At 41.4% G+C, this 26,616-nt stretch overlaps 1 protein-coding gene across 2 annotated transcripts in view; it reads left to right on the forward strand.

The window, feature by feature from the left end:
• rnf13 (ring finger protein 13) overlaps nucleotides 1-26,616 on the forward strand; it is a 336,413-nt gene that overhangs the window by 15,683 nt on the left and 294,114 nt on the right. The window contains exon 2 of one of the 2 annotated variants that reach the window (XM_068042622.1): nucleotides 5,650-5,724. The exons of the other annotated variant lie outside the window; for it this stretch is intronic. Within the exon in view, the coding sequence (XP_067898723.1) occupies nucleotides 5,719-5,724 (6 nt within the window). The 5' untranslated portion in view covers nucleotides 5,650-5,718. The remainder of the gene's footprint in view (nucleotides 1-5,649; nucleotides 5,725-26,616) is intronic. 2 annotated transcript variants of the gene reach the window in all.

Genomic DNA, 26,616 nt, shown 5'->3' on the forward strand with positions numbered 1-26,616 from the left:
TGAAAACTGGTATTGAGTCGTTCTCACCCTGCAGGAAAGTGGTTTTATTTCCGAATGTTTATTCAAATTCCTAGCTCTTGTACAGAAGACTCAGTTACTTCAATGTTCTTCTGGTTGACCTGATGTTTGCACCCTTCTTAAATCTTTTAGCCAAACCTCTGCTACCTCTATCTGTATTCTATATCAAATCCTGCTTGTGCATCTTTCCCCTGCTTGCTGACCTACATTGGCTTTTGGTACCCGATGCCTCGTATTTAAAATTCTCATTCTTCTATTAAAATCTCTCAATGGATTGCCCCATCTTATCCCTGTAACCTCCTTCAGTCCTGCAATCCCCTGAACTCAGTTCCTCTGACTCGATCCTTTTATGTACCCATCCCTTTGGCATACCAATAGTGGCTATACCTTTAACTGGCTGTGTCCCATTCTCTGGAAGTCCATTCCAAATTCTCACTCTCTCCACCTCCCTCTCTTCTGAAGACTTTTACCAAACTTTTGGCCACAGTTCCTAATCTTTCCTCCTTTAGCTTGGCAATGATTTTCCCCTCTGTCAAGTCTTTGGGAGTTTTTTTCTGTGCTCAAAGTACTATATTAATGCAAATTGATATATTTTAGATACAGGCATGTTTTTATTTGATTAGTCACGTGATATAAAAGATTTTGAAACAAAATGCCTGCAAAATGTCATTAACCTCAGGTCTTTCCTGTCATTGTGGGAGATTTCTCATTGGCATTTGCCTCCTTTTCTTCAAAACTCCTTCAATAAATATATGTTTAAAGTAATTTATATTGTCTAATCTTCAAAGATTTTAAAACTGGATTCGTAAGTAGGAGCAGGAGTAGGCCATTCGGCCCCTTGAGCGTGTTCCGCCATTCAATAAGATCATGGCTGATCTGATTGTGGCCTTAACTGCACTTTCTTGCTTGCCCCGCCACCCCATAACCCGAGACTCCTTTGCAGATCAAAAATGTAATTTGTGTATAATGCATAATTTCTCTCTGCACTTCCAAATGAAACTTGTCTCTATTGATTAGGAAACCATAATTGTTCAAAATTGGATTTGTGTAGTGGAAAATATGTAATTTGATTTTTTTTTTCTTGATGCAACCATCAGCTAGATACAAGCTGATTTTAAACACTTAGCGTTACCATCTAACTGGGTCTCCAGTTAATATAGCGAGGAACCCAGACTGACCCCTATACATTGTCAGCATGGGAGATTTCTCACTGGTTGATGATGAGATAGGAGTGCTGAGAGTCACTATGTCAGTTATTATCGATTATATTTATATGTGTATGTATATTTAGAAAAAGTATTTCCAGGCCTGTTCTAAGATCCATGAGTCTTTTCCCTGTGTCATTTAAAGTGTCAACTGCTCCCCAAAGAAAGGATTAAATTATTTAATTTTCTTTATCTTTTCAATATCTTTATTGTTAATGTGATTTCAAATGGTGACCTAATGTGAAGAGGCAAATCACCCTGATTTATTCTGTAATGACTTTCTTATTTATAGAAAAGCTATTGGTGGTGGTGGTTCCTTCATGGTCGGCCTCTGTGTTGCATCTCATTTTCTCTGCTGCAGCTGTCTGCTTCAGTGGTCAGATATTTCATGTCTATTTCTGTGATTTATAGTTGTTAAGCTTTTCTGTCCCCACTGTGCTCCTCTACAGTGTGATATCTCCTCTCCCCTCTCCCTGATCCGGGCATGTTGATATTCAAAACGAAATTCTGTGCAATTCTGACGCCACACGACACGTGCATAACTGCCCTGTCCTGTGTAATAAGTGTTATTTTTCATGTTCTAAGCCAGATAAAGAGGAAATGATGTAGCGAAATAATTACAATATTCCAATTTACATGCACAAGAAATAGTCTTGCCAGAAGTTTCTACTATTTGAATGGATTACAGAGGACACATTCCCAGGCCAAATTGCACAGATCCTACTTGACATATGCCATAACATTGCCTATAATTTTCCTAATTTTTAACGTTTTAAGTAGTTCCAAATAGTTACTGCTAAAAATGAAGGCATTCGTGGTAGCCAGCCTGTTGGATGGACATTTACGATTTCACCCGATGGATTTTTCTGACCACAAATCTAAATACAGATTGGGGAAGTGATTTGGCTTATCCAGCTCTTCCTTGTACAGAAACCAACTTCCTACCAACCCCGCCTTCCCCCATCACAGATTCCAGAGTTTTTGTCTCCAGTGCCTTGCCCAGAAGATCATTCCAAGTCTTGATCGCTGCTGTTTTGAAGAAATGCTTCCCGACATTGCTGAATTTGCTCATTACCAGTTTGTTTCTATGGTGTATCCTGTATTCTTCACTTAACTAAAAAAAAAATGTTACTTGGGGAAAATTCTCTCTCTCACTTTTCCTGCTTGGTATCACTCCTCTAATTAGTACCTGCTGCTTCCTTTTTTGAGACCATGCCTCAGGTTTTCCCACTGTGATAAGCTTGTGGAGCAGCCTGATCAAAGGGTTTCTTGAAAGCTTAGGGCTTTCTACTGCCTACTTAGGATGTAACTTCCTCAAAATTTTACATGAAGGCCCTGTTTAATATGTTTTTAAAAATTATCAGCCTTGTTTTCAGTGCAGATTAGTTGAAATGATTTGGTTGACTCTGGGATTCCAAAAACTGCTCTCAGCTTTTTGACTTTATTGATTTTAGTAGTAGTAATGTTCACTGGGTCTATGCATAAATGCCAAAGTGTTGAAAATTTGAATCTCATACTGTGTACAAGTGCTATAATAGAAAATGTACAGTGTGGCACATTGTTAATCATGTAGGTGGCATAAAGCCTTTTTGTATACAATACAGGATAGCATAAGGGATCCTGGCTAATCTTGAGTTATTTACACTTCTTAAGGACTTCTGAAAATGAGTCCATTTCAATATAAGGGGAAAACATTAAACTTTGACAGAAGTTTTAAAAAAAAAAGCTCCTGGAAATTTGTTTGTGTGGTTTATTTGACAGACGGGCCCAGTGACACAAGCTACTTGTCACTGTGATTCAGTCTTGCTAGTTTTTAAGATAAACATTGTACCTAACATGTTTGTCGTTTATGTGATGGGTTTAGCATGAGCACTAAAAATGCTGATGGAAGAGTAGCATGGGGGCACCGCACGTTAGATCTCCAAGAAGCTGTACTACGGCAGGTAGAATGTAGATTGGTTCTTGTGATCAATCTGTAAACTGGAAATTACTGATGTCAACAATGTCATTACAGGGAGATCCAGACAGTAAGAGCCCCTTGGTGGGGAAGGAAGGAAATAGAATTAGAGCAAAACGCCCTTGTGGTTCCTCAATGAGAGCCTTTGGAGAAGATCATCTGTTTTCTCAATTACAGAGGACAGAAAATAATTTTTATTTTTATGACTAAAACAAAGATTTCCCAGTAAAGTGTACTTCAGAGTGGGTGAGATGAGGTGCCTTTTAATAGTAAATGCGCCAAAATGAGTGGTATCTAACATGTCACCTGTAAAATGCAGCTCCTAATGTGATTAACCTTCTATTAATTACAGGCCCTGGTTACCTTTTACTTTGTTTAAAGGCTGTAATGTTCAGTACATAAGTAAGAATCCTGCACAGTATTTTGCAACTGTATTACTCACTTGCAGCAGCTGTAGATGGTTAGATTATAAATTCTAAAGTGTAGCTATGAATTCGGTGGATAGACCAGGGCCTGGACCAAACTCTTGGTTGAAGCACCCCTTTTTGAATGAATTCGTAATCACAGACTCCCTCTGCCTTTCTCCCCCCCCCGCCCCCCCCAATCTAAATTATACTATAGTTGGCATCCTTCCTTCTATGAAACATGATGGACATGCAGCAAACAATCCATTTAAGTGGGGTGTCTTCTCTTGGTGCACCTTTGCTGATGGCTGTGAAGGCTAATTCGCGAGAGGCTGGTTCTGCCACAAGTGCTGCATGTGCAGCTGCCACGTGACACTGAGTTGTTTTTGGCATTGGCGCCTGTTGTCAACCTGTTGTAGCCACTGATGGTCGTGGTAGTGCATGCCAGTCCACAGGATGTGCTGCCATTTCCCTCTTTCACCAGCTAGTCACTGCCAGGTGCGATAGTCGACGTTTAGGGCTTTCATGTCATGCCTGCAAGCATCCTTGAAATGGAGCTTTGGGCGTCCCACCAGTCATCCGGCCCCAGCTACCTCACCATACAGAGGATCCTTGGGTATTCCATCCTGTGGACAGGTCCGATTCACCGAAGCCACCTCTGTTTGTTTAGTGCCAACAAACCTGGGAGCTCTACCATTGCAAGGATTGCTACATTTGTGATTTTGTCCTGCCAGTATATAGCCATAATGCGCCGCAGACAGCAAAGATGGAAATTACCGAGCTTCCTTTCCTGGTAGCTGTAAGCCGCCCATGTTTCATAGCCATACAGCAAGGTGCTGAAAACACAGGCCTTATAAACCATCAGCTTGGTCTTAAGGGTCAGATTGGTGTTATCCCATGCGCATTTTGCGAATCCAGCAAAGGCTGCTTTCAGTATACATGTATCGAGCTCTGCGTCAAGGGACAGATTGTCTGTCACAATGGACCCAAGGTAGCAGAATTTGCAAACCACTTCCAGTGGGGTGTTTAGTGTGATCAGGGGCGGAGATGCAACACCTTGTCCGATGACCACGGTTTTTTTTGATGATTATAGTCAAGGAGAACAAGTTACGAAAGTGCTTCCATTTTTAATGTATTTTGAGAACCAGTTCCTTTTCTATTTTTCCACTTAGGCAGTATAGCAAACATTGAAAATGGATCCCAAACCCAATCATACCTATCTGTTTATCTTTCCAAAATAAAAGCTTCCAGAAACTGAGTCAGTAGCATGAACATATTTGAAACTCTATTGCACAGTCCAGTTTTCCAATTCTAAATTTTCTAAATGTTGAAATCATTCGCTTACCCTTGACCATGGTGCCCTGGGTGGTCGCCTGCATTGCCCACCCTTCAGGATGGCCTTGCTCAGTAAGCACTTTCACATTATTTTATTGAACCTTTGAAAAGTCTCTGAGTTCCCAGGGATACGTGGAGCCGAGTTTGAGAACCACAAGGAAAGATCAACATTTCTCTTTTTCAGAAGGATGGCTTGTTTTGTGTGGCTCCATTAGATTGTTTTGCTACAAAGCCTTAATGAAATAAAATAGACTTGTGATGCAGTTTTACAGGTATTTATCAGATCAGCCAATTATGTGCATTTCTTCAAATTATTACTCAATTGGACCAAATACTATCCCATGATACTTTAAAAAAAAAATAGATAAAATGAAATGTCCAACATGAACCACCTAATAGCTCCACCCAGCATGGGATCTAGGCACACAGACTGGGAAGATTACATGCTCATATAAGAACACAAAATGCCAGAAATACATCAGGTTGATAATCCATCCTCTGATGAAGGATCATTGACCTGAAACGTTAACTCTGCTTCTCTCTCCACAGATGCTGCCAAATCTGCTGAATATTTCCAGCATTTTCTGTGCCTATTTCATATTTCCAGCATCTGCAGTATTTTTGCTTTTTAAGATTAAAAGCTCGATGTGTGGTCTGTATAGAGTGATCCCAGTGGCTGGAGTGATAACATTTGCCATAATTTCCTCTTTTCTGTTCCTTCCCTCCACAGTGTTTCGGCTGTGTTGGCGAAAGTGTCAGCCAGGGTCCCTTTCCTGACTATTCTCCAGTGTGTGTGCTGATGCAGGTGAGGTCAGGACTGGCATATTCATCTCAGCCGTAGTTCAGTTAGTGGCACTCTCAAACCCACGACTTTCTGACTCGGAGGCAAGTCCCACTCCAGGACTTGAGCATAAAAGTCAAGGCTGACACTCCAGTGCTGAGGGTGTACTACAGTGTCGGAGATGTCGTTTTTTGGATGAGGTGTTAAAACATGGCCCCATCTGCCCTGTCAGGTGGATGTATAAGATCCTACAGATCTATATTGAAGAATAACAGGGAAATTCTGCCTAGTTTCTTGGCTGATATTTAACCCTCAAACAGCATCACAGAAAAACAGGTTATCTGGTCATTATCACATCGCTGTTTGTGGGAGCTTGCTGTGCACAAATTGTTTGCTCCGTTTTCTACCTTGCAACAGTTACTACACTTCAAACATAATTCATTGTCTGTAAACTGCTTTGGTTGTAAAAGGTGCTATATAAATGCAAGTCTTTTTTCTTTCTATTGGTGATGATTTCTTCACGGTTGAATAGCTTGCCCGTACTTACTGTCCAGGCTTTATGGATGGCCACTTGGGCATGGTACAGAGGGCTGCTGGTGCTCATGGAATCCGTACTATAGCATGATTGATGCTCTGCAAAGAAAAATCCCAAAAATGTGAAATTTGTTACGCATTTATCACAATCATTGTACTTTGGTGGGGGTGGGCGGTGATTTTTATTTGGACAAATACAGTTGCATTTTTGTTATTAAGGAAATGCTCCAGAGATCTGAAAATTAGGCTCATCAATGATGCTAATTTATAAATAAACATTTGACACTTTTTTCATCATAAATTAGCAATTTTTATTATCCTTGATGCAATGTACATTGTGTTCAATCACCACCAGCCTTTAATAATTCCTTTCACAGTTAGATTCTTAGAGGGTCTGTATTGCAAAAGGGGGTATTGTTAGTACCTCCCCTTCTCAGTCTGTTTGCGCTGCTGTTTTTAAATACTGGTTTCACATAAATGTGCGTTTTAAAAATCAATTCCTGAGGGCCTTGGTACAGTTATTGACAGTATTCTTTCAGAACATGACTTTGAATCCAGCCCAGGCAGGGAGCAGTAAATCTCTTAGTCACAGAGAGATACAGCACTGAAACAGGCCCTTCGGCCCACTGAGTCTGTGCCAACCAGCAACCACCCATTTATACTAATCCTACATTAATCCCATATTCCCTACCACATTCCCACCATTCTCCTATCACTTCCCTACACTAGGGGCAATTTACAATGACCAATTTACCAACCTGCAAGTCTTTGGCTGTGGGAGGAAACCGGAGCACCTGGCGGAAACCCACGCGGTCACAGGGAGAACTTGCAAACTCTGCACAGGCAGTACCCAGAACCGAACCTGAGTCACTGGAGTTGAGAGGCTGTGGTGCTAACCACTGCGCCACTGTGCCGCCCATCCCTTCTTCATCCCTTCTAGTTAAGAACCCTCATGAAAAGAGTTTGGGTTTGATAACCCAGTTCCTAGTGCTGCAGTCAGCCAGTACTACTGTAAATCTGAGTTCTTTTTGCCTTCAGTCTGGTTCAGTAAATATACTGAGTCGGATGCGTAGGTAAAATCAATTACTTTATCTACGCATTTAGCCGGCGGACTTACTCCAATACAACGACACTGACTCCACCAGAGTCTGTCTGGTCCACTAGAGTAAGTGAAGTTTGTGATACAGGTACTACTGTTTATACATTAAGATTCATGCTACACCTCCTTGTTTAACCAATCAGTGCGGTACAGTTCGACTTTACCCACGTGGTGACATGCAGTACATCTGTTACTGAGGTTACAATACACTCCATTCTCAATACATACTTGTTACTAATAAAATATTGTTTTGTACCAGCAAGATAAAACAAAGCGGACAAGTAAGCTAATTAGCAAGAGCATAGGAATCATCAATAAACATTCTGGTCTCACCCCCTACATTGATCATGAGTTCTGTTTCTACCTTGTGACAAGTAATTGCGGCGCATCCTGCTATCTCTATTAGGTGTACATTCCTGAGTGTTTTGTGCAGTCTGCAGCTACAAGTAGTGGCAGCTCACGAAGATAAGAGGGGCCTAGCACTCCTTATCACACACACAGGGATGGACATCATTTGATTCACAGGAGTCCATTTGTTCCAAACCACAGGGAGTCACACAATCAGGCTATAAAGAACAGATGTCCTTGCAATTACCAGTGTCGGCTAGTCTTTACAGTCTCACACGCTCTGCCTTTACTTTTAACTATTTCATTGTGGTTTCTGCTACTTAAAATCAAAGCTCAGCAAAGCTACTATTCCTAACTTGGCTATATTTCCCATTAAGCATAGTGCCATGCCTTTCTGCTCACTTCCACATTCCCCCCTTTTATCATTCTATGATAACCTTCTCTCTACTGATCAACGTATACATGATTATATATATTCACTAGGATTATATGGATCTATTTACTCAAATAACATTTAAACAGTATAATATAAAAGCAAATATAAAAGAAAAAACTCAGCAACTGCTGAATCAGAAGGGTAGGCTGAGCCACCTTTTAACGAGGGGGCGTGTATTAGCCTGGTCAGTATGTTTTTCATTCTAACTGTTCCCTAGGATTGTCATGTCTGGGTGATAAGAAGAGTGCTGTTGAAGTACAATGTCTCGCTCTCTCGCTGTACCAGCTGCAAGGCCAAGTTGCCTCTGCAGCCCTGAAGTTATGAAGTCATTTCTGATAAGCTGTCCCTCCCTGCAGCACTGAAGCTAGCTTGTTAGCAATACATGATTGATTAATTGTTTCATCTTAAATGTTCCCATGTAATTCTGTTCTTAAAAATTCTAAAATCTAAATTCTGTTCTCACAGTCCCCCCTTTGATTCTTCAAAACGTTTTTAAAAATCATTCCCTTGATCCCACCTAGGTGCCTTTAATGGTCTCTATTTGTCTAGAAACAGCCTTCAACACCCAGAGGGGTCGCACTCAATACGTTGCCTGCTTGTGCCATAAGAGGGGCCTGCGGGAACTCTGTAAAGGCATAAGTTTTGCAGGGGCTTCAACTATCTGCTTACAAAATAAAAGGTGGTACACTTGTACAATTACAATTTCAATTGCAAAGCATAAGCAGTGTAATATTGAAGAAAGCACAATTTAAACATCACTATTACATAATCAATCAATTGTGCGAACATAATACAGTCGCAATTTCATTCTTAGAGTATACTGATCATTCACTAATTCATTTTAACAATATATGAATAGGTTATACATTTACCCTTTTATGGCATAACTAATTGTCCCTCCTTTTACAGAGCAAGTTCGAACACTAATTGCTTTTTCGGGTAGCTGTCCAACCTGTGTTCATACATCCTCTTATATCGTCCAATTAATTTCTAAAGTTGCCAAATTAAGTAGGTCACATATAACACCATGATACCCAAAACCACTATCAGGACATGGGAGATAATTCTAAACCAGGGGTGTATCTGCACGTCTGACCCCCAGTTCCATAAGTCCTCCTGCCAGGTAGAATCATTTATCTCATCAATCTCATCTTGTTGCATCTTCGACTGTTGTTCCAAATTGTAGTACACTACAGCAATGACTTCTAGCTGCTGTCTCTCTTTACCCAAGCGTGTGGGCAATGGCTGAATAGTCAAATCCTCCTTAATACTTTCTGTCACAGTTATTGTTTCTGTCTTTTGTTTATGTATCTGTACCAACTCCATCTTCCCTACTCGGGTTGGTATTTGTGGGTTGAACCAAAATGTACTGTTGCTCACCGGACAAGTCCGTTTATGTCCATACTGGTACTCCTTCGCTGTGGTGGTTAAGCGATATCTCCCCTTTCCCATATAGGCCACATGGGTTAGCTCTGACAGTGCTTTCCTAGTCTCCATGGAGTAATTTACAGTGGCATTAAACCCACATTTTGATTCTGCCGTTTTATATTTAGGATGAGGACGTATGATCACCTGGTTTTCCAGACTACACTCAGACATGGACAATATTGTTCCAATTACCTCTTTTCCAATTTCCATAACATAGGGTAAAATATCATTGTATTTTATGTAATCTTTTCCCCTTATCACTCCTGTATTTTCTACTTTGTATAATTGCATCCCTAACTTATCTCTCAGAATTACAGGTATTCCCAACACTACTCCAATACTCATAGATCCTGTATTTACACATTCCTGATCTTTCCATACTTCAAATTTTCTGATTTGGCACCTGGTAATTTTATCATTTGTGTGACTAGTTAAGTATTCCAACTGGGTGTCATTGATCCAAACTGGCACCTGTCTTGCATCAATTTGCCTCGAATTTTCTCGAATTTGTTCTATCATTCACGAACTGTATGTACTACAAACACTCTCATTATTTGAAATGTCACTGTTCACTAATATTTTATGTTACTCGTTACTAAAATAATATTTCTAGATAGACAAACTGTCTCCCTTGCCTTTGCTCTGGTTTTCATCCTCCTTCACTGCACATAGCGCCTGTATGAACGGCAAGCTAGTATGCCCCATATTATGGCCAGTATTAACTGTATTTTACTATGGAGGCACCAGTATTGAATACGGTAGCAACGTCATTAACTATCCCTCTCCTTGTCCTATAAAGTTGATTCTGACCTCGAAATCTGACGGCACCCATGGCATTGGCAGCCTGCTGCATTACAGTCTTACTTAATACACTATACATATTTCTTGCCTGTTCCGTACAATATCCCGGCATTTGAGATATTGACCAGGATAGGCACAATCTCATGTTTAACATTATCATACAACGCTTCCCCTGGGCTCGATGTACCCACACACATCCATGTTCCTTTCAACTTTCCTTATCATCTGTTGCCCAATGGGAGGGGCACAAATAATTCCAAAGACACAGCTCTCAGTTACCCCGTCCCCTTTCTGTCTGGTCACGCAGTTAGCACGGTCATCTGTGGAACACCGTACACACTTCCCATCCAACATGTTGTGCAATGCCCCATAGTTCATATAGTCCATATTAATACTCCTTTCATTAATCCGTTGTGCATCCATTACCGGGTCTTTGTTCTTCCTCTCCGGATATTAGCATCAGGCCCCACAGCCACTGCAGTCCAGTTCTTTCCCATTCTCCACTAGTGGTTATATCTGTAATTTAAACACACTGCCCTGGTGGTCACCAGGTGTTAGTACTTGTCCATGTTGTGAGTATCCCCCGATGAGGGATACATGTCTACCTGTGGGGACCGAACATGTCCTGGGGAATCCAGGAGTTAATTTATATTCTTCTTATCTCTACTCTTTTGAAATGATCTATATGGTCCCGTTGTGCTCGGGTTTCGTTCCCCACAATCCTTGCCCAGTTAGTAACCCATCTAATAATAATCCAAATGCCTATCAATACTACCATTATTCCCTTGATTATATTTTTTTCAGTTGGGACCATGTATTTCTATCGGCCCTTCCCTTTACCATTACTTTGTCTCCCACAACAGGCACCTTTGTCTGTTCCTCTATCATGTTTCGATAGAACCTCCTGCCTCACCTTGTTCAGTTGTCTGCACAGCTCCTTCACAAATCTTTAACCCTTTCTCTTGAGGGTCCTATTTCCTCACTACCTGCTACGTCATACCTTGGCAGTCTCATCACCCTTCCTGTCACCGTATTCATCAAGTCTTTCCTACTTTAGCTACACCACTCAGTCCCTTTTGTTCCTTTTTCAAAATATCCTTTACTAGCTGACTAAGTGTTCTAACATTCTGGTCCACATTTTCCAAATCTATAGTATTGACAATTGAAGTTCCCGTATTAAGGACTGTGGCTGCGTCATGCACTAAACTATGTTTATGTCTCTTTCCCTTTATTATTCCCTCATTACCAAATTCCTGTCTCAGCAATTGTTACAGTAACCTTGTACAACTCTCGGTTCTTCTCAGGGCACCAGCCAGGTAGCTGGATATCTGAGATATTCAATATTACCGGTACCAACTCAAGTTTTATGTTATCATATACAATTTTATTAGTTTTTATTATCGCAAGTCCATTTTCTGGTCCCGTAGTCAAGGCCGGGCAAGGGAGACCAGTCACTTGTGGCTGTTGGGTCGTAACCTTACTCGTTAGCAATTAAAATGTGGGGGTAATCGGGGTGATTGGAACTTGTTGTCCGTTTGATAAATTTTGAATGCTGGTTTGATTGTTGGCTCCTTCCCTTGTACACCCCCCAAATGATTTCGACACAAAAGGTCCCTTGAGGGCTTTTGCTGTCAAAATCTGACACACCTGGTAGATTAAATTGTCCACTAAAATAAAAGCAAAATACTGCAGATGCTGAAAATTGTCTCATTGATAAAGATGCTGTGATATTTGATGTCTGCAATTGAGGTCTTAAATTCTCAAAGCTGCTGGATCTCTTGCTGTTGGATCAATTCTCACATGGCCTGCCGTCCCCTGCTTAAAAACAACCACAAAGAATCTATTGTGGCTCTGCCTCTGAGCCCAATGGGTTAATTTGTCCAATTCTATCTGTCAATTTAGAAATTTAAAATTTAACAATGTCCAAAATGTATAAATTTTGCTTTCAGCAATGCAAAATTGTGTGGTGGGTTAAATGGAAAAACAGCAGCTGCAGCGGGGGTTTTTTTTTCAAGGGCCGGAGCAAAATAATCTCAGCTGCGTCACTTTACAAAACCTTTTTCTTCTCTGATCGGGAAAAAAAAACCCACACTCCATTTTAATCTATTTTTTAAAATCCTTTTGGTATCCTTAGGGTTGCTCGCCTTTGAAGTTGAAAATGCCACGAATGCTTCCGTTACTTTCCAAATAACAAATCACATCTGCACACTTGCACTGGTATTCCACTGTCATGCCACATATTCTGAACTCTCAGGTGATCTTATCAAAAGATCAAATATCAGCGGTGAGGAAAAGGGGGGGGGGGGGGGCCGCTGGTGGTGTCTGTCTGAGATCTTTGTGCCTGTAAGTTTATATGATCTCACACACTCAGCCTTTACTTTTAACTATTTCATTGCAGTTTCTCAAGCTTTAAATCATTTCATCAGAGCTCAGCAAAGTTACTATTCCTAACTTGGCTATATTTCCCATTAAGCATAGTGCCATGCCTTTCTGCTCACTTCCACACTACAAAGAGAAGCCCCAGTATTGAATTAATGCCAAGTTTGATATTGAGCCTTTATTATTGCATGACCCAGTCTTCAAACTCTTCTGGCTGGATTTTCTCTCCAGAGGTGGGAACCAGGAGTTGGGACTGTTTCCTGGTCCTGAACCCTCCCTGAGGGAAACAGTCACACTGAGATTTTCATGGAGGCATCCCCTTAATTAGCATGGAGACAGATTCCCTGACCAATTAATGGTGGCAGGCAGGCTGCCGAAGCTGGAGGGCCAATCAGAGGCCTTCCAGCTTGAGCAGCAGCCTGTAATGGCTGGTAAGTAACTGAGAGGGAGCTTTAACATGGAGGTGCCCTCTCACCAACTTTTTTGAAACTTGAAATAAAAAGTGGTTCCTGCAGCCAGGCCACCACTGTTGTTGGGGGTAGGATGTTTGGGTGGTAGGGCATCCTTCTACGGGGCAACCTGTGGCTGCCCTCCCACCCAAGTAGGCAGGGCGAACCTCCAGGCCTTCCTGGAGCACTGGTCCCTCCCAGGCCGTTAAACTGCCCCGTGCTCATTTGGGAAATTGGAGGCTGACTGGAAAATTTCAGTTGGGGTTGGGAAACCGGCTGCCAGTGTTCCCACCCCTGGTAGGGCTGAAAATCCTATCCTTTTATTTTTCTTCCTGTTTTTCTCCATCTATGTTCTTCTCTCTCCTGTTCTTGATCCCTTGCTGAGTTAGAGCTGCATGGATGCCACTGTGAATGTTAATGGACTGACCCACTGTAAGGGTATCACTGTTGAGCCCAATCATGCTCTCCCAATGCTTTCACACGTGCACCTTGATGAGGCACGTGAATTCTGGCGGATTTTGCCCTAAGTTAGAGTGCCGAGGGAAACCAGTGCCTGAATGTTAACCCTGAGGCATCTCGTGAGTTGTGTCAGTAAACTCACTGAGTCATTAGAGAAGTGATGACCTTTACAGATGAAGGTACCTTTTAATAATTGGTATAAATAGGATTTCTGAAAAATATTTCTTTAAACTAAGAGTTTCTTTTACATTTGATTACATGAGCCTGGCAATCATATTGTGCAGATTACTAGCTTAAAAGGTCTATTATGTGGTTTAGTTTTAACAAAAATTCCAATCTTGGGTAATTGCTGGAGAGATGCATTTTGCTGAATTGAAAATGTTTTTGTGGGAGTGCAGTTGAAACAGATGTAGCTAAATCTGTGTCCCATGACAAGAAACGGAAGTTGTTCTCGTATACTGTGACTGAACAGAAAGGGTCATTACTTTCAGGGAAATTCCTAACTTGACGTGAAGTAGTTCTTCAATTGCTTGCTAATTCAAAAGTACCCTCTTTAATTCTCTACATCCCTTCGCTGGCCATCCACCCTCTGATAATGCACTTCTTTTGGCTTGCAAAGTAGCTCTGTTGCTCTGTTTTTGATACCCGTGCCCCACCAAGTCCCTCAATTTTTTTTTACCTCTGCTATTCTCTCTACTACAATTCATATCTTTGCGTTCTCAATTTGAGGGTCACGGGCACATGCATTAAGCACATGTTTGGTTTGGCCAGATTGTATCATCACCTATGAGGCTCTAATGTGATGCAGGGGTTGTAAGGATAATCACAAATTATTATAACTAATCCTCATATAGTCTGCTTCTCTGCCCTTTCCATCCTCACTTACAATGTCATTTGTTAGCTCGTGGATTTTGTATCTTGCATTGAGGCTATCCACCTGTTGTCTTCTGCCCTGACTTACTCAAGTCATAACGCCAGATCACTGAATATTCTCCGTCTTTGCCTCCAAACCCTCTCCTCCTATTAGACTTTCCCCTACACCCTTAGCCTCCATCAACCTAATTCCTGACAATTCAGTTGTCTTTCCTTGGCTTAATGTTCACTAACATCACAACGGACTCCTGCTTTCCTTTCCCTCACCCCAAATGTCCACCATTGTGCCCCGCCTCAAATCTACCTGGCTTTATCCCTGTAGCCCTGTATGTTTATTTCCCTCAGCAGGTCTGGCAGCATCTGTGGAAAGAGAAGCAGAGTTAACGTTTCGGGTCAGTGACCCTTCTTCGGAACTAACCCGAAACGTTAACTCTGCTTCTCTTTCCACAGATGCTGCCAGACCTGCTGAGTGAATCCAGCATTTCTTGTTTTTGTTTCAGATTTCCAGCATCCGCAGTATTTTGCTTTTATGTTTATTTCCCTCGTGCCCTACCAACTTCCTTTTGAAATCGTTCATCGTCTCCACTTCCACCACCCTTGTAAGCAGCGAGTTCCAGATCATTACCACTCGCTGTGTTTAAAAAAAAAGTTCTTCCTCACATACCCTTGCATCTCTTGCCCAGATTCTTAAATCTGTGTCCCTTAGTCCCTGTGCCATCAGCAAACATGAAGTAGATTTTCTTTTTCTACCCTATCTAAACCTCCCTGAATCTTGTACTCCTCTATCAAATCTCCCCTCTCAATCTCCTTTACTGCAAGGAAAACGACCCCAGCTTCTTAATCTAACCTTGTGGCGAAAATCCCTCATCCCTGGAACCGTTCTGGTAAATCTCCTTTGCACCCTCTCAAGAACCCTCACATCCTTCCTAAAGTGTGGTGACTAGAACTGGCCACAATAGTCTAGTTGTGGCCTAACCAGAGCTTTATAAAGGTTTGCGCAACTTCCCCGCTTTTGTACTCAATACCTCTATTTATGAAGATCCCATATACTTTGCTGACCATTCCGTTATTTCCTGCCACCTTTTAAAGATCTGCCCACATGAACCCTCAGGTCCATCTGAGCCTCTACACTCATTAGAACTGTAACATTTAATCTGTATTGCCTCTCCCTGTCCCTTTTGCCAAAATGCATCGCCTCACATTTTTCTCTATTAAATTCCATCTGCCACTTGTCTGTTCTTTCTGCTAGCCTATCTATGTCCGGTCACAGTTGATTGGTATCATCCTCACTGTCTGCCACATCTCCAAGTTTGGTATCATCGGCAAATTTTACTTTGTATTCCAATATCCAAGTAATTTATGTGAATCAAAATAAAAGCAGTGGTCCTAGCACCGTTCCTTGGGGAACACCACTATCTATCATCCTCCAGTCTCAGAAACAGCCATTTACCAAGGTTGGCTGTTTTTTGTCCTTATGCCAATTTTTTATGCAAGCTGACACTGACCCTCTTATTCCATGCACCTCAATTTTATTAACCATCCTTTTATATGGTACTTTGTCAAAGGCTTTCTTAAAAGCCATGTAGACAAGAGCCTTTGCTTTCCCTTCATCAACCTTCTCTGTTACTTTATCAAAAAAATCAGTCAGATTAGTCAATTAGATCTGCCTTTTACAGATCTGTGCTTGCTCTTCCTAATTAACTCAAACCTCTCCAAATGCCTGTTGATTTTTTCCCGATTACTGTTTCTAAAACCTTGCCACCACAGATGTTAAATTGATGGGCTTATAGTTACTAAGAATAAGGGTGTCACATTTGTCACACTCCCCCGTTTCTAGGCAAGATTGGAAGATTATGGCAAGCCCTTCTGCTATCTCCATTCCCACTTCCTTTAGCAACCTGGGATGCAAGCCATCTTGACCAGGTGACTTATCCACTCACAGCATAGCCAGCCTTTCCAGTACGTCCTGCTGATTAATTTTCACCTTTACCATCTCTGCTTCTACCGACATTTTGTCAGCACCCCTTTCTTTTAAACACCGATACCAAACACTCATTAAGTATTCTAGCCTTAAGCTGCTCCTGTAAGCATATATCATACTCTTTGTCCCTAATAGGCTCCACCCCGCCTCTTACTACCCACTTACTATTTACGTGCCGGTGAAAGATTTTTAGGTTCTCTTTTATGTTAATTGGCATTCTATTCAAGGGGGTGGAAGGTTTTCAGGGGTAGGTGGAAATGTGCAGTAATCAGTTCAGCCATGATCTTATTGAATGGTGGAGCAGGCTCGAAGGGCCGACTGGCCTACTCCTGCTCTTAATTTGTAGGTTTGTATGTTCGTATTCTCATATTCTCTCTTTGCCAGTCATATTTTCCTCTTCACCTCCTCTCTCAACTTCTTGTATTTGGCCTGGTTTTCACTTGAAAAAATTCACCTGACATGCATCGTACACCATCTTTTTTTGTTTCATCATATTCTCTTGTCATCCAAGGAGCCCTGGCTTTGGTTCCCTTACCTTTCATCCTTGTTGCAATGTACCTAGCTTGTACCTGAAACATCTCCTCCTTAAAGATCACCCATTGTTCTGTTACAGTTTTTCCCGTCAATCTTTGGTTCCATTTTACCCTGACTAGATCTCCTGTCATTCCATTGAAGTTTTCCTCTTCCAATTTTGAAGTTCTACTTTAGATCGTTACCCTTGACGTATCTCCTGCCCTGTCCAAAGTTCTTGCATGATTCTTCACCATCCAACTTTGCTATTGGCACATATTGTTCATCGCTCTTTCAGTTGAACTCTGTCTAGTCTACATCACCTGAGACTATCCTGTTCAAAATCACTAACTGATTGTGGTGTGTTACCCGTCTGTGGCCTCCTTATCCTCTCCATGACTTTCAACAAGGTTGAGCATTCTTTTCTTCTTACCTGTGGTACTGTTCCACTCTTTTGCCCAATTGGGACCTACCCCCAGAGGACAGTATACATCTGAGGAGCTTTCAGCCCCTAACCACCACTGATCTTAAAAAAATAAATAAATAAAAAATTGCTTGGAGTGGGCCCAAAACCCTGAACTGTTGAGTCTGATCATGTAAAGGATCTCACTGGTTTAATTTGTATCAGTACTAGTTCAGTTTTCATACCCTGTTAGATTCAATAATTCCTGAAGCAAACATGAAGTAGAGAATAGAGGAATATGGAAGGGGCAGCATGGGAAGAGAACATTGGATTGGGTTAGTAGATCAGTTCAGCTAAATGCCAACTTCAGTACTGTAGATTCCATGTTAATCTATTAATTCTATTTAGCTATGTCTAGTTCTCACAACGTCCCCATGAAATGCTACTTTAAAAGGATCAAAAGTTAATAAGAACATAGGAGCAGGACTGGCCATTCAGCCCATTGAGCCTGTTCCGCCATTCAATACGATCATGGCTGATCATCCACTTCGATGCCTTTTTCCCACACTATCCCCCTATTCCTTTATGTCATTGGTATTTAGAAATCTGCCAATCTCTACTATCATTTTTGCTATTTTTTAAAACATTAATGCTTCTTAAAAAAGATTTTTTTCCGTCTGAATTGCAGTATAATCCTAACCATGGAGAAAGACATGACTAATTGTTGCATTCTGTGTCTTATGTTTCAAAACTGCCCACGTCTACCTGGGAACAGACATTATGTACAGAATCCTAATCTCCTCCGCTGGTACCACCCCCCACACCACCAAACAACTGCCTCATTTATGATGTCTCTGAAGTGGAATTCATATCCAAAATGTTTGTTCTCTTGTCAACCTAGCCCAAGCATCAAGTAATTTACAACCTTTGGCTTTCAAATTAATTTCCTTCTCTTTCAACAGGTCATAGCTACTTTAATTTCAAGCATTACAATTCACTAGTTTCAGATAGTAGTGTAGTTAATGCAGCAGTGCAATGCGTTTAGCGGCGATGACAGGTTCCAGCTCTTCAAAGTGAGATTGAAACCAGCGAGTTAACATCTGTCGCACTTAAAGTAGCCAGACCCGCTGCACAAAGAACAGCCAGGCGCTGCGCAAATGACTACTGGCAACACCTATGCAGTCGTATTCAGCTGGCCTCCAACACCGGAAACATCAGATGAATGTACGATGGCATTAAGAGAGCTTGTGGGCCAACCATCAGAAGATCGCCCCCCTCAAGTCTAAGTCGGGACACAATCACTGACCAACGCAAGTAAATGGACCGCTGGGTGGAGCACTACCCAGAACTGTAGTTCAGGGAAAATGTTGTCACTGAGACCGCCCTCAATGCAGCCCAGTCTCTGTCAGTCATGGATGAGCTGGACGTACAGCCAACAAAATCAGAACTCAGTGATGCCATTGATTCTCTAGCCAGCGGAAAAGCCCCTGGGAAGGACGGCATTACCCCTGAAATAATCAAGAGTGCCAAGCCTGCTATACTTTCAGCACTCCATGAACTGCTTTGCCTGTGCTGGGATGAGGGAGCAGTACCACAGGACATGCGCGATGCCAATATCATCACCCTCTATAAGAACAAGGGTGACTGCAACAACTACCGTGGAAACTCCCTGCTCAGCATAGTGGGGAAAGTCTTCGCTTGAGTCGCTTTAAACAGGCTCCAGAAGCTGGCTGAGCGTGTCTACCCTGAGGCACAGTGTGGATTTCGAGCAGAGAGATCCACCATTGACATGCTGTTCTCCCTTCGCCAGCTACAGGAGAAATGCCGTGAACAACAGATGCCCCTCTATGTTACTTTCATTGATCTCACCAAAGCCTTTGACCTCGTCAGCAGACATGTTCTCTTCAGACGACTAGAAAAGATCGGATGTCCACCAAAGCTACTAAGTATCATCGCCTCATTCCATGACAATATGAAAGGCACAATTCAGCATAGCGTTGCCTCATCAGACCCCTTTCCTATCCCGAGTGGTGTGAAACAGGGCTGTGTTCTCGCACCTACACTGTATGGGATCTTCTCCCTGCTGCTCTCACATGCGTTCAAGACTTCAGAAGAAGGAATTTTCCTCCACACAAGATCAGGTGGCAGGTTGTTCAACCTGCCCGTCTAAAAGCGAAGATCAAAGTACGGAAAGTCCTCATCAGGGAACTCCTCTTTGCTGACGATGCTGCATTAACATCTCTCACTGAAGAGTGTCTGCAGAGACTCATCGACAGGATTGTGGCTGCCTGCAATGAATTTGGCTTAACCATCAGCCTCAAGAAAACGAACTTCATGGGACAAGACGTCAGAAATGCTCCATCCATCAATATCGGCGACCACTCTCTGGAAGTGGTTCAAGAGTTCACCTAGCTAGGCTCAACTATCACCAGTAACCTGGGCGGCACAGTGGCGCAGTGGTTAGCACCGCAGCCTCACAGCTCCAGCGACCCGGGTTCGATTCTGAGTACTACCTGTGCGGAGTTTGCAAGTTCTCCCTGTGATCGGGTGGGTTTCCGCCGGGTGCTCCGGTTTCCTCCCACGGCCAAAGACTTGCAGGTTGATAGGTAAATTGGCCATTGTAAATTGCCCCTAGTGTAGGTAGATGGTAGAGGAATTGAGGGAAGGTGGGGATGTGGTAGGAATATGGGATTAATGTAGGCTTAGTATAAATGGGTGGTTGATGGTCGGCACAGATTCGGTGGGCTGAAGGACCTGTTTCAGTGCTGTATCTCTAAATAAATAAATAAACCTGTCTCTCGATGCAGAAATCAACAAGCGCATGGGAAAGGCTTCCATTGCTATGTCCAGACTGGCCAAGAGTGTGTGGGAAAATGGCGCACTGACACGGAACGCAAAAGTCAGAGTCTATCAAGCTTAGTAAATGCTGTCTAAGATCTTGAATCATGCATTTTCCATTGGTATCCTTGGTTTTATTTTGCTCCAGGACATTTTTATAGTTAGTCAAAAGGCTTTCCTTTTGTAAGAAATACACTGAATCCGTTTTAAGACTGCCTCATATAATCGAGGCTGAAACTTCAGTGTCAGTACTGGGGAAGAGCTGCACTGAAGCTCCATCTGTGCTCTTGGGTGGGTATAAAAAGATCATATGGCACTATTTGAAGAAGAGTAGGGGCGTTCTCCCTGGTGTCCTGGCCATTATTTATCCCTTGACCAAAATGACTAATCCAGATTATCTGGTCATTTATCTAATTGGTGTTTGTGAGGCCATACTGTGTACAAATTAGCTGCTGCATTTCTCACATTACAACTGTGACTTGTTACGACTGAGGCGAGAGGAGTGCACTGTCTTTCCTAGTTCCACTTCTCCACAGGTCACAACATATGTTTAAATGCTTACCCGGTTACCGATACAGCCAATCATATACTCTATTTATATCCCAGAATAAAATACACCAACCAGGTTTCTTTAACAAGCAACAAAATTATCAGTTTATTATGAAACAAGACTTAACCAGTAACAAAGCAAAGCATTAACACACCGATTGAAATATGGAAGTTCCCTTTTTAAATTCCCCAATTGCACTCGTACACACTGGAAAAAATACAGAAATTCTTTCTGCAGATGTCTTTTACAAAGAAAAGACGAAAAAGACCACTTTGACCAAATACTTGATCATTCTTGATTGAAAAAAAGAGGTCTGGTATCCGGGTATACGGAGACGGGTCACTGGGATCGTTTCAGAAGCAGTCTGTTCAGGAGATGTTGAGAATTATTCTAGTAGGCTTTCTAGGAGAAATGTGGCATCGGGGTTTTCTGCCAGCGCACACTTAAATTGCAGGATTTTTTGTTTACAGCTTCAGGGGCTATGCAGCACCAGGGATTTTAGCTCTCCCACACTGGATCTTTGCAGGATTTCTTCAGAGAGGTAGAGAAAGAGGTGAGCTGGGTGGTTTCTTTTTCCTTGACAGGAAAACATCAACTGTCTTCAAGCAGTTCACACTGCAACTGCTGCAAACAATGTCCAAACCCCAAACAGCGAGTCAACCTCCTAACCTCCATAAACCTTGACATGTGGCTTCTGTGTAACTATTTTTCCCCAGGTCACCAAGGGTTCCGTTGTTTACTGAGCCCAAAGCACAGGTGGTTTCCAGCACGGGTGGGTTTTTTCAAATAATATCTCATGTCCTTTTGGTGAACATCCATGGAATCTTTACAGTTTTAACACAAGTCCTCAAAAAAAAAAAATTAAAAGGAAGCACATTTGTAACAGACTACCCTTCAAAAGTACTTCACTGGCTGTAAAGTGCTATGCGTCATCCTGCGGTCATGAAAGGCACTGTATAAATCAAGAATGATTGAACACCTGATTATTCTCGAGAGCTTATCCAGCTTTCTTTTGAATGCATGCAGTGCATCTGCTCACAGCATTAACTTGATCCAGAGGTACTTTTAACAGAGTTGTTGGCGTAACAGCTAACACAGTTCTATGCTTATGTAATTTAAATATATGTCTCTGGTCTTCCATAACCTATCTATTTTGAAAAGCCAACCCACTTGGTTGGAATCTAATCCTTTCACCACGTTGAAGGCCAGTCAAATCATCTTGAGCCCTAGGATAAGTGCCCTAGCCCCTTTAGTCTATTATGGAAACTAGGGGTCGCTAAACTAGTTATCAATGTAGTGGCCCTTCTGCAAACTTTTTCCAGGGCCTTGATATGCAAGAGTGCCAAAATCGGCACTGTTCTAGATGAAATCTGATCGAGGCCTTCTAGTAGGAATACTATTTCTTGTTTCATGTCTTTAATTGTCCTGGCAACGCATCCCAATACCTTTATTTGTATTTGCAATTGCTTTATGGCACTGTTAGGGACCTTCATGACTTATGCACTGTAATACCGAAGCCCTCCTCCAACTGCTAACATCTAACACTCCCCCATCATTTACAATCTATTTGTCTTTTGTAAGGTCTTCATACCTGCATATATCTTTACAGCATTTGCGAACCCGTGGACAATTCCTTCCAAACCTCATCCAGATAATTGGTAACACTGGTGAAGAGCCCTAACACCAACCACTATAGGGCTCCACACTGAACTACTGCCTGTTAAAATACTTTCTACATTCAAGAATCTTAACTATTCCACATACATCCCAAATCTGCCTGCTTACCAATCCCACAGACTTGACCTCATTTATTAGGCTTTTGTGCAGAACTTTGACACAAGATTTTTTTTGAAAATCAAGATACACAATGCAAGCTGCCGTTGTATTTAATCTGTACTCTTACCTAAACTGTATTTCAAATCTTTAAGGGGAAGGAAAGTGTGCCTGTTGTGTTTTGAAACAATATGCTTGTTTAAAATATTTATTGTTTTTTTTGACACTTCTAATTTATTTTACCTTCCTTTCCTGAAGATATTGACTTTTTGTTGGAGTATAGTTCAACAGGTGCTGATTACTGTCTGGTACATCAGTAAAGTGACCATATGTGTGTATTTTTTCAGTGAGTGTCAGCAACCTATTTTGCTGTTGGCAGTAGCGGGAGGGGGCAGGGGGTGCTGGTGGATGGTGGGTGTTATCCCAGCCAAGTCTGATCTCATCAGCTGGCATCAACATGCTGTACTTCAGACAGGGGTTGAGTGCTAGTGTGCAGAACCAACAAGGCTAAAAGTCCTGCCATAAAGATGGAGCAGAAGAATGGGATGCAAAGGAGGCCAGAGTGGGCGGAGCATTCATCGACGTACTCCTTGACACTGCAAAGTAGTAAATTGGAGATAAAAACAAAGTGCTGGAAATACTGAGGACATCAGACAGCATCTGTGGAGAGCGAAACGGAGTTAACATTTCAGGTCATCAGAATTGGCAAAGGTTAGAAAGGTAATAGGTTTTGAGCAAGTGAAAGGGGGCCGGCGGGGATGAAAGAAGAACAAAAGGGACGGTCTGTGATGGGGCGAAGGGCGGGAGATATTAAATGACAAAGATGTCATGCAACAAAAAGTGAAGGGAGTAGTAATAGTTTAATAGTTGTAGTAAAAGTCAAAGCATTTGTCCAGAGAGTGTTAATGGCAAAATAATGAACAGCTCTATCCGAAAGCAAAAACATGAAAAACAATCAAAATGGGGATCAAGGTCTGAAATTGTTGTACTGTGAATTGGAGTTTGGAGATGAAGACATGGATTTGGAAATCAGAGGATTAAGAAACAGCAGGTTGGTGTGGATAAGTTTTTTTTAAAAAACTTTCTCGTCCCTTCCTCAGTTCTTTGTCTCCCCTTGAAATAAACAAGAACTTTATATATTTAGTACAATGTGTACTGTGCCTAACAGTTCTAAAGTTCAGTATAAAAGGAATAAATTATTTAAACTATGGTTCTAGATGGTGAACTTTAGAAATGTCATGCATGTAAGATGCTATTCCAGACATAGCATTTCTAGAAATGAATCATCAAGATTTGATTAATCCTTTATTAATTTCTAAAATACAACATTACATTCATTCTCCAGCACTATCCAGTGAATAGTGTTTTTGTTTTGGGAGTAGTCTCAAGATAAAACAAGAATGTATGGCCTGACTTTGCAGGTATCTGAACAGACTCGAGGGGGGAAGTTTTCTTCAAACAAAAGCAGCATTGTGCAACTGATTTTGATCCTCAGAAGTTTTTTTCTGTTTACGTAGATTTAGTAGGACTGGTTTCATGTAATCAAGCTTATGGGCATATTTGGCAATAACTCTGTATAGATTTAGGACTTGACCTTTCCTTGCTTTTTTTTATGTAGTTTACTGAAGAAGGAGACATACTATAACACTTTCAAAAAAAATTTCATGAGTGATATTGGAAGTTTTAGAGTTGAAAAAAGAAGAGAAGACTTAATTGTTTAAGGAGTGAACCAGATCATTTCCTTCAAGCCTTAATGCAGGAATTTAGGCTGAGACTGCACTGCAGTACCAAGAAAGTACAGCATTGTTGGAAGTGCCATCTTTTGGGTGCAGTTTTTAAACTGAAGCCCTATCTGCCTGTTGACATGCATGTAAAAGTTTGCTTGTTATACTTTGGGAAGTTCTGAGGAAGTGATGGTTCCTTGTATAAATGCAATTTTACATTTTCTTTCTCTTGTATCCTCCAACCTTTGAACCATGGGCCTTTGTGTAAATTAACTTGTGTATTTGTTCCCTCTCCTTTCAATTATCTCCCTTACACTCATCAAGTCATGTACTTTGGGTATAATTGTACGAGCAAAGGTTATCCTAGATATATTTTCCAAGTGATCATTCTTAATGTGTGAACCAAAGTGGTGAATTCTTGTCTCACATTTACGCACCTACATTTCTTGCACTAAAACTGGATAATGATTTACAAGGACAATCGGAGTCCCGGCGATGCTGTCATAGGTCTGTTACTTGAGGTTTTATTTCGGCAGCATTTTCTTTTCTAATGGCTGTAGTAATAGGTATTTTAGTGAGTTAAATTATTTAGTTTTTAATACAGTATACTATTTGCCAATTTTTTGTAAAACAGAATTGAAGAATTCCATAAACAGAGCAATATAATTTATGTAATTACACATACAATTAATACAAAACTTAGGAAACCTTGATTTTATTTTAAAGATCTTTAGAATACTGGCCCAACCAAAATCACAACTGTAAAATTCCCTTAAAAGACGACTTACTCCACTATGGTGCACAGTTTAGGTATGGATTTTTAAAAAATATACCAGCTTAGCTATAGAATAGTAGGATGCAGGTTTTTCCTACAATTTTGGATTCTTAATCTCTGCTATGCTGGCACATATAGACATGTGCAGAGCCTTGACACTCTGAGGGAGAGAGAAAAGAATTGAATGTTTAGCTGTTGTGCACCATGCTCATGCTTCCTGGCAGCTGGTTTAAGAGTGATATTGATGGCGTCCCTTAAGATAATCATGTCCCTATGCTTTGGCCAGGAAATGTGTGCACTGACAGAGTAATCCAGAGAAAGAAAAAGAAAAACTGAAAATGTAGACTTGTATGGGCATGTGTTACTGCCAAGTAAATAGTGTATGAGTCAGGTGTTTTAATTAGACATAACTAATGCAAAAAGAAAACTTTAAGGGCACACTGGGGTACCAGTTGAGTATAAGGAGTAGGACAAGTTGGTTTATGAAGAGATAGGAAGGACAAATAGAGATGACCAAAATGACTTCAATATAAATGAGCTGGAAATCCTAGCGAGGTTAAAAGGACTGAAGAGAAACAAATCTCCAGAGATAAATGGGATTTATCCCAGGGTGTTGAAAAGGAGAAAGAAAAATACTGCTGGAAATCTGCAATAAAAACAGAAAATGATGGAAATACTCAGTGGGTCAGGCAGCATCTGTGGAGAGAGAGAAACAGAGTTAACGTTTCAGATCGGTGATGTTTCATCAGAACTGGGAAAAGTTAGGTAATAGGCTTTAAGCTGGTGAAAAGGGGGAGGGTGGAAAAAGAACAAAAGGGAGGTCTGTGATAGGGTCGAGGGAAGGACAGATTAAATAACAAAAGAGTTGGTGGTGAGGGATTAAAGGGAGTGGTAATAGGGCAAGAAAAAAAAACAAAATTTGTGTCTAGAGAAGTTGTGAATGGCAGAATGATGAATATCTGCCATCCAAAAGGAAAAACAAGAGTAAGACTGAAGCATGCAAAGAGAAAGAAACAAAATGGGGCAGAGGTTACGGTCTGAAATTGTTGAATTCAAATGTTAGGACAGGAAGGCTGTAAAGTGTCTAATTGAAAGATATGGGGAGATGGTGGTGTAATGTCACTGAACGAGTAGTCCAGAGGCCCAGGCCAATATCCCAGGGACACTGGTTCAAATCCCACCAGGGCAGTTGGTAGAATATAAATTCAGTTAATTATTTTTTAAAAAATCTGGAATTGAAAGTTAGTCTCAGTAATGGCACTATTACTATCATCAGTTGTCATAAAATCTCATCTGGTTCACTAATGTCCTTTACGGAAGGAAATCTGCCATCCTTGTCTGGTTTGGCCTACATGTGACTCCAGACCTACAGCTATGTGGTTGATTTTTAACTGCCCTCTGAAATGACCTAGCAAGCTACTGCGTTCTCCAGGGCAGTTAGGGATGGGCAACAAATGCCCACATCCCATGAAAGAATAAAAGAAAATGAGCTGCTGTTCCTCGGGCTTACGTTGAGCTTCATTGGAACACTGCAGTAGGCTGAGGATAGAGGTCAG

Source organism: Heterodontus francisci, chromosome 11 (genome assembly GCF_036365525.1).
Source record: "Heterodontus francisci isolate sHetFra1 chromosome 11, sHetFra1.hap1, whole genome shotgun sequence".
Classification (NCBI taxonomy): Eukaryota; Metazoa; Chordata; class Chondrichthyes; order Heterodontiformes; family Heterodontidae; genus Heterodontus; species Heterodontus francisci.